Source organism: Tupaia chinensis, unplaced genomic scaffold (assembly GCF_000334495.1).
Source record: "Tupaia chinensis unplaced genomic scaffold, TupChi_1.0 Scaffold000066_1, whole genome shotgun sequence".
Lineage (NCBI taxonomy): Eukaryota > Metazoa > Chordata > Mammalia > Scandentia > Tupaiidae > Tupaia > Tupaia belangeri.
In genome coordinates, this window is record NW_006159525.1 from 9,849,364 (window position 1) to 9,858,791 (window position 9,428).

Sequence of the window (9,428 nt, forward strand, 5' to 3'; positions counted from 1 at the left end):
GCCTGCGCCACCAGCGGCTCCAGTGGCTGTGGCCCATGTGACTGTGGCTGTGGGAAGGGCTGTTGCCAGCAGAAGTGCTGCTGCCAGCAGAAGTGCTGCTGCAAGAAGCAGTGCTGCTGCTAGGAGGCCGGCCTGGCTCTAGGTGGTGCTGCTGGTTCCTGTTCTGTTGGAGCTACCAAGAGTCACCTTGTTCTTATTGCTAGAGCTTTCCTCCTCCATCCCATCTTGTCTGCCCCACACTCACCCTGTCATCTAGATGTGATGGCACATTCCTCCTCAGCTCTCAGGCTCCATAATTTACATAATTGTTTTCATTTTGAAGGTAGTTGCAATGGACTTATTACACAAGGTCATCCAAAGACAAGATGGAGAACCTCCTGATGATTCTTCTGAAGCGTTATGGTCCTGGTACTGTTATACTTGGCAGATGCTACGTGTTTGGCTGCTCCTGGGAGAGGCAGGTCTGGCCTCTGCCCTGGACGGTAGTGATAAGGAGTGACTCCCTACCCCGCTTCCTGGCTGCTGCTTCCTGACTGCCCTTCCCTGCTGGGTGAGACTGACTGATCTCTGCGATCTGTTTGGGGACCTTGTTTTGGGGCTCTTCTCAAGCTTTCCTTCTTGCGTACCTTTGACCTGATAATGTAAAACAACAGGAATAATTAAATTCCTCAGTGTGGACACATCCCAGCACCTGAATCGTGGCCACAGTCCTGATCTCACACCAATGCAGTCTGGGTTCCCAGTATTTTGTTTCTAGCATCTTAGCATGTGTTCATGACGTTTCTATTGTTTAACAATGTCGGCCTTTCTTGCCTATGCCTACAATGGGTTCCTGATTTCTCAGTTGCTACCTTGTATTTGTGGTTATTATACAACGACCTTCTAAACATCTAATAAACTATACTAAATTGTCCTTAAAATATGGTCTTACAAAAGCTTCTTATTTGGTGGTTACCTATGAGGGCGGCCAGTCAGGCATTATAGAGAAAGAAAGAAACCTCCGTGTCTTGCCTAAATTTATTGTTTTGTCTCTTAAAGTTTATATTGTGACATGAAATATTTCCTTGTTTTTCATAAAAGGTTTAACTGATAATAATGCAAGCATACATATCCACATACACATGTACACACACGCACACATGCACACAAACGCACACACACAAAGCTTTACGAAATCTACCTTGAATATCAGAATTTCTTCATTTGCTGTCTGTCCATATTCCTTGTTAGGCAAAATAATTTTATGAAGGTAAGTATCTCATACACAATTCAATTTAGAAATGGTATCATTTTGACAAATGAGTTTTCTTAATTGATTTCAAAATTCTACTTTAGTCCATCACAGTGTATTAATTCCCACAAATTTCTTTTTGTTTTTGTAGAAATTTTTGCCTTCAGGCGCGTGCACTCACTAGAGAGAGAGAAACAGAGACAGAGACAGAGACAGTGAGAGGAAAACTGAGAAATCCCCCTCCCAGAGGGGATGGCCACGCCACAATCCCTTCTTCTCCATTCCCCTCCCAGGATCTTTGGCACGCATGCACACACATACTCAGTGTGAATTTCAAGCCGCCAGGTCTGGGACATGAACTGCAGTTGGCCATGTGGAAGTCCAGCAACGTAACTTCTGCGTTATCTGCTGGTTCCAATTTCCATATATTCTTAACTAAGTTAAGGTCTACCTACAATCTAAATATTCTCTGCAACAATAGAACATAACACCATTTCACATTTAAAACTTTACTTTCACAGTAGAGGTAAACAAATCAGCCTTTGGAGCTATGAAGATTTTGGCACACTCTGACATCTCTTTTGTAAAATGAAAGTTTTTCTAAAGGACCAAACATACACACATACATAAATACACATAATCCCCACTCACATAAACACAGACAGGCACTATTGCTATCCCCAGCACTCTCAGTTTGCATAAATAGAGGTAGGTAGGAAGCTCATTCTTCAAAGATCTCCTGGACAGTGTTTTCTTCCCCAGTACCATTACTTATTTTGAAAATGTAACAAAACAACCTACTTTCAAACAACTTTCAAACTACTGAAGAAATTAAGGCTGAAATAAAAAGACTCATTGAAAACAACAATAATGGCCCTTTCTGGACACCAGCCCTTGTTTGAGGCGTCTCTAGTACTGCCTGTAGTTAGAGACTGGACCTCCTGGGACACAATTTGGATGCCCTGACCCACAATTATGGAAGCATAGTGCCTGTGGACTGGAAGTCGTCCCATACGAGGACCTTGCATTTGCTTACTCTGAACCTGTCAGAAAAAGGAGTGACGGCTTGCTCTTTGATACTTCAGATGATGAAGAGCTGGAAGAACAGCTGGATAGGTATTCCATCACAGTCTCCTGTGTTAACGACGATCCCCTCTTCACTTGCAGATCAGGTTATTGATGAAATTATGCAGGAATCACTGGACCCAGTAGATGAGGAAATCTCCACACAGTCAGACTGGCTTTCAATGCTTTCGCAGGAAATTCAAACTCTTAAGAGGTCCAGTACAACAGTTATAACGAGAGAGTAAAAAGGCTGTCAGGGTCTGAACTAAATGAACAACTGGAAGAAATCGAGACCACCATTAAGGAGTACTTAAAGGAGCTGGTGCAGCAATGGGCACTACAGAATGAACTGGAGTTTGAGAAGCAAGTGAAAAACAGCTTTATTTCTGTTCTTAGTGAAGTGCAAAATAAACAGAAAGAGCACAAAGAAACAGCCAAAACGAAAAAGAAACTCGAAAATGGCGGCTCTCAGAATGGGAAGAACAAGAGAAGTCACATGCCTGGCACATATTTGACCACAGTCATTTTTTATGAGAAGAAAAATGGACCACCATCTGTTGAAGATCTCCAGATACTAACAAACATTCTTCATGCCATGAAGGAGGAGAGTGAGAAGGTCTCCAGTTTATTCGTTGATTATATCCTGAAAGTTCTGTGTCCTACATGGAGCAGCACTATTCTGGGAGCATCCTCATCTCCTGTGGACTTCATGCCTGGTTTCCTGTAGCCTTATTCTGAAAGCTGGTGGCCACTACCTCCTACTGTTTAAAACTCAGCACACTTGAACTTGGGTTTGTGATTCAGTATTAATAGATCATGACTTCACTAATTCTTCATATTATAGAATGAAGGGGTATTCTTTTGCCTTCTGGCGGTGGTTTTTGTGAAATCTAAGATTGTCAGATGTCCTCTAACAGTACAGTAAGAGAGATGAGTAACTAGTATGTAGAGTTGTGTTCTCACGAGCTGACAGTATACAGTATGTCCATTTGTGTTTTTATGTCTTTCTCCGTCTACGCTGAAGAGTTAGATTAAAGCATTGACAGAATTATATTGTAGCTATTCTTCCGTGATAGCAAGAACCAGCACTGATTTTATGTTTTTTGAGAATAAGTATCAGTATAAATATTATCTACCAGTTTTGTGCAGAGACTGAAACTTAACAACTGTGGGCTATTCTTGAAGAATCAAAACCAGAATATGCATTACCTTGGCCTAATACTAAGTGACCAATGAAACTGTTGGAGAGGGACAATTTTAGCTTGCTGCTTTCACCATGTTCAGATTTTGACCAGAAGTTGCCATTCACTTTCAGAACTTTGTACTGTTTAACTGTAGGTGACTTCATGTTTTGTTTCTTATGTCTGTGAAAAAGTGTACTTTAAAAGCATCGTGTCCTTCAAGATGCTCAACCAAATGTATACTGTAGCACTGCCCACTTCCCATTACTGTGTCATGCCCGGTTCATGCCTGTGTGTTTTCCTCAAGGGCTGATCCTAAAACAGCTACTCACAGATACATCACTACTCATGAGCACTTCGACTGATTCCAAGTCAGTGGCATTTAGTAAATGTTTAAAAAGAAAAGAAAAGAGAAAAGAAAAAGGAAAGAAAAGGAAAGGAAACAACAATAATGAACACACCACTCTTTATAACCTTTGGGACCAAGTATAGCAAGCAGAAGAGGGAAGTTCGTTATCATTTGCTCACAAGGCAAAAATAGGAATGTGGCAAGTTAGTAACTTAAAATCACATCTCAAGGGACTGGAAAAGCAATAACAACAACAGAAATTCCCCCAAATTCTCAGAAATTCCCAATTTCTCCATTGTTAACCTAGTCTTTTCCCTCTTCATTAATATGGCACTATTTCCTGTGCATTTAAGTGACGAAACTAAAAATATTCCGAATATGTAGTTTCACTTTCTGATTTTTAACTTAAGATATAATTATGTAAAATTGTTTGTGTTATTAAATATTTGCTTTTTAGAGACTTTTTTTAATGATCACATAAAGGTGTGTGTAACTTCTATAATTACTTCATCTCTACCACCAAGATATGTAGCAGTTGGATGTTTAGCTAACCATTTGAATAAAAATAAACTATAACCCAACCACAACAAAAGCATGACAAATTACATGGGCTTTTTTATTAAAATTTTCAAATTATGGGAACCACCAGTTAGCATAATGGCTATGTCGCTGGACTCCCATGTAGTTGACCACGGTTTGCGTCCCGGACCCGGTGGCTTAAAACTCTCACCGGGCGCTTGTACATGCGTGCCCAAGATCCCGCTTGTACATGCATGCCCAAGATCCCGAGAGAAGAATGGAGGAGAAGGTATTGTGGCGTGGTCATCCCCCCGGGGGGTGATTTCTCACTTTCTGTCTCTATGTCTCCCTCTGTATGTCTGGCGAGCGCACACGCTCTATAGCGAAAAACCTCTCCAAAAAAATTTTTTTTTCAAATTATCAGAGATCTGTGGTTGTGAAAATTATATGGAAAGATCCCATGTACTCTCTCTCTTTTGTAGAAAGAGATTTTTGTTGTAGGGTGCATGGTTTAACTGCTGGTTCGAATCCAGGACCTGGAGAGACAGAGAGAAGCAGAGAGACAAAAAGCAAGAAATCACCCCACAGTGGAGATGACCACACCACAATCTCCTCTCCTCCATTCTCCTCTTGGGATACACACGCACCTGATATGAATTTTAAGCCACTAAGTGCAGGACTCAAACTATGATCGACCATGTGAGAATCCAGCAATATTACCATTTCACCATCTGCTGGTCCCTCTCTCTCTTTTTAATTGCCAGAGGGCTGTGCACTTGTCAGAGAGAAAGAGAGAGAGAGATGTATCACTCCCCGCTGGGGTGTGGTCATACTACAATCTCTTTTTCTTCATTTCTCCTTTCCATGAGGATCGTGGGTACACACACACGCCCAGTTTGTGTTTCAAGCTGCCAGGGCTAGGAGTCAATCCATGGTCAGCCATGTGAATCCAACTCCCTTAATCATTGTGCTGCAGAGACAGTACATTTTTTTAATTAATTAATTTTCTTTTAATTAATTAATAAGCTTATTTCTTCCATGAGCAAGAGTCAAACAAACAGAGAGATAACATCCACAACACAGTCTTCCAACACCATGAATCACCCCCAGCCTCCAACCAGCCCCAATCACAGGCACAGAAATATTTTTTTCAGATAAAATACTCACCAAATCATCATAAATTCAAAATGGATAAAGTATTAAATTGTAAAAAAATAAAAACCATAAGATTAGTGTTAGGCTGGAGGCCTGGGCAGCTTGGATGTAGGAGTTGGATGCCACACTACAGTCGGCTGATGCAACCTGGATCTAGTCTGTCATCAGACCTGCACTGCACTCTGATCTAACCCAGATGTAGCACACGGCACTCTACTCTGCACACGGCACCAGATCTTACGTGGCACAGTAGTCTGCTCTCCTCCTAAACCATTACCATACGTAGACTGTTTCTACCTCTAAGACACTCCCCCTTCCTATATCCTTATATAAATCGCTAAACCCCACCCTAGCGCGTGACTTCTCTGCCCTCCCTCCTACACTGCCCGCCCCCCGTCAGACTAGCGAACCTCACCCAGGAGCATTCCCAATAAAAGCTCTACATTTGTATTTTCTGACATGGTCAGCCCATTCCTTACAAGTAGTATTAAAAAATACAGAATAAGAATGTTATATTCCTGGGCTATGCAATACTTTGCTTAATATTGCAACAAGACCAAAAATTATAAAGAGAAAATGCTAGATATGACTTATAAAATCATGTCAGAAAACAAGAGTAATGGGTTCACAACAAGAGGGCACGTTAGGCATTAAGAAGGATAATACCTGCAATAAACTGAAGCACATTCAATATTTTTAAACCCATGAGTTCACAAATTAGTAACAAAAAATAAAAGTAAAAATCTTCATTTGCCATTTTGGGAAGATGCTAGAAAATTAAAATTGATCTTTAAAAATGGTGGTGGGAAAGAGGGAGCCAGCGTGTGTTGTGATGGTTAAGGCACTGCATTCCTACATGGCCAACTGCTGGTTCGAGTCCAGGACTTAGTGGCTCAAAAATCATGGAAGGAACATGTGCATGCATGCTCAAAATCCCAAGAGGAGACTGGAAAAGGGATTGCTGTGAGACCATTCCCCCGGGAGGTGATTTCTTAGTTTCCCTCTCTCTGCGTCTCTCAGGAGTGCACCTGTCCTATGGTTAAAAAAAATACTTTAAAAAAACAAACAAAATAATAATGCAGACAATCAATTGCCTGCTTCTTATTCTTTACATCACAACTCAAGAAGACTGGGAAGGGGCCAGCAGGTGGAGTGGTGGTTGAGGTGCTGGAATTCCCACATATCCAACTGCGGTTCGAATCCTGGACCTGGCGGTTTCCTTCCTCACCTTCTCTCTCTCTCCTTCTGCCTGTCTTTCTCTGGCAAAAACTCATGTGAAATAATAATAATGGGGAACCAGCAGTTAGCATAATGGCTATGTTGCTGGACTCCCACGTAGTCAACCGCGGTGGTTCGCGTCCCCGGTGGCTTAAAACTCACGCCGGGTGGGTGTGCGTGCATGCCCAAGATCCTGAGAGGAGAATGGAGGAGAAGGGATTGGAGTGTGAACATCCCCTCTGGGGGGTGATTTCTCTCTTTCTGTCTCTCTGTTTCTCTCTCTGTCTGGCGAGTGCACGCGCCCTATAGTGAAAACCTCTCAAAAAAAAAAAAAAGAAATAATAATAATGATAAATAAATTAATAATTATTAAAAAAGAGAAGACTGGGGAGAAGAAAGGAGGGGAGCCCCGCTGTAGTCTACAATCGTCTTGCGGCATTCACAGCTCGTTTCTAGTAAACGGAAGCATGCCGTTGGGGCAATGACCCTGATGGGCGTGAGGTGTGACCCAAGTCTCAGGCCCGTGCTTTACTGATACCTGTAGGATCGAAATGGACGGTGCAGGCCACAGACTGCTCTGGACTGCTTTTCTTTCACAGTACGTACAACTGACAGTTCTCACATAAGCATGAGGCACACTTTACTCTCGGATGTACAGAACCTACACCTACATATGTACAACACTAGTTACCGTCATGAAGGAGCTATGCAGCATATTCCAAAGAAAGACAGACCATAGTGACATCCTACCCTATTCGCCAACATGCCCAGGCCTCCCATTAGCACAGGCCACGTTCTCATTAAATGCCCTAGTACTCATGGCTGGACCCACCCTTGCGCTCTCCTGAATTTAGTCCGTCTGGTAATTACTGTTAGGTTAGGTGTGTTCTTGCTGTAGGATGACTTCCGTGATGACAAATAATTGAATAAAACACAATAATAGTGAAAAGAAAAGGTATTTTACTAAGTAAAATCAAAAGTACATTCCCGAGGGGTAGGAGTGGGCTGAACGTGAGACACAACGGCTCAAGGGCCCTGGTAGCTACATTCTGAGAGTTTTGTAATTTTTTAATCCAGGTCGCATCAGCTGAACGCTGGTCGGGCCCACTGATTGTCCTCATAGCATTGGCCGTACCAAGTGTGGCTGGACCCAGGATCCACTTCATCGGCTGTGTCTAATAAGGCTTGAAGAGGTAGACATCCCCATTGAAAAATCCCCTCTTTACTTTACCTTGGGTGGAGAATTTTCTACCTTGATCGGTTTTCCTCTGAAGCCACATAGGCAGATATTTCAGCCCCCTTACCTGCTTCCATTTCTAGCTATCTCCTGCCTCACTCTGACCTCAGTTCATTCTAAGAACCATGGGGTGTTGGGTCACATAACCAGGTGCAGCCCTCCCTCCTCACCACACCCCACCCTGCCTTCCTCCATCTCTGGCCTCTTTATCAGGGAAACCCTCTGCTGCCTTTGCAGTCAACTCTTGGAGGTCCCAGGTCTCTGGGCAGAGCAATCTCTGCCAGCTCTCACTCTTCTACACCATTCAGGAGCTCACCCTTTCTGTCCTCCAGCCCAAGGGTTTGCAAGGTCCTCCTTTAATTCCTCACAACTTTTCAAACTCCAGGTTGTAATTGTTGACAAGCCTTTACTAACGGTTTGAAGGCAGCAGGCAATTCAAAATCAAGACCAAATACAGCCTCTGGCCTCCTCTCCAGTTCACCCTGTCCCACTCTCCCTTCTCCCTGCTGCTTGCCCAGCAGTACCAGCCAGCCCTGCCCGCAGAAATGCCCTGGAGCAGCTCCACTCCCCCTGCAGTCCAGCCTGAACCACAATCAACCTGCCTCGGTAAGTAGATTCTGCCCCCATCACCACCACAAGGCCTCACCTGATATTCTGTTCTCAGGTCTACCTCAACTCCAATCTGCCCCCTTGGGGTAAATTCCACTTTACTCTACCCACACAGGAGTGGGCTTGTTCCCAGCCAAGTTTACAGCTGGAAAATAATTACTTTGAAACCCAATAAAGCAACATCAGTACCTCTTGACACTTGGGATGCTTCATTTCAAGCACTGTATGTGTATAATATAAATAATACACCTTGGTTGAAATGTGTCTGTCTCGTTTGTTTTTGCAGTATGTCCTGCTGGAATTTCAAATCAGACTAGGACATCTTTCACTGCACATTCTTTCTTGGGGGGGAGAGGTTTTTGCTATAGGGCACATGCGCGGGCCAGAGAGAGAGAGACAGAGAGACAGGAAGAGAAAAATCATCCCCCGGGGGGGGGGGGATGGCCACGCCTCAATCCCTTCTCCTCCATTCTCCTCTCCGGATCTTGGGCATGCACGCACATGCGCCTGGCGTGAGTTTTAAGCCACCAGGTCCAGGACTCGAACCGTGGTTGACTACATGGGAGTCCAGCGACATAGCCATTACGCTAACTGCTGGTCCCTCACAGAACATTCTTGAGGCCTGTAGTTGCAAGTATTTGTGAGCATTAGCTTGAACAAAAGCACACATACCGTCCAGATGAGGAAAACTTGAATCTATGCGGAGAAAGAAACAGATCAATCCAAACAGCTATGTACTGACATGAAGAGAACGTGTGCTGGCCAGATGGATGGGCCAGAATGGCACCTGCTGTCTGCCTGTGTACCCGAGTCGAAGGAGCAGCACCTTGAGGACGAGTGACATGGCCCCATCTAAGATAGGCA

The 9,428-nt window shown here is 43.6% G+C and overlaps 1 protein-coding gene across 1 annotated transcript in view; it reads left to right on the plus strand.

The window, feature by feature from the left end:
* LOC102477360 (fasciculation and elongation protein zeta-2-like) overlaps positions 1-3,023 on the plus strand; it is a 9,475-nt gene extending 6,452 nt beyond the window's left edge. The window contains 6 exon segments of the mRNA XM_014582130.1: positions 323-408; positions 1,231-1,249; positions 2,161-2,287; positions 2,290-2,393; positions 2,395-2,515; positions 2,518-3,023. Coding sequence (XP_014437616.1) covers positions 323-408; positions 1,231-1,249; positions 2,161-2,287; positions 2,290-2,393; positions 2,395-2,515; positions 2,518-3,023 — 963 coding nt within the window.
* Positions 3,024-9,428: the final 6,405 nt, after the last annotated feature.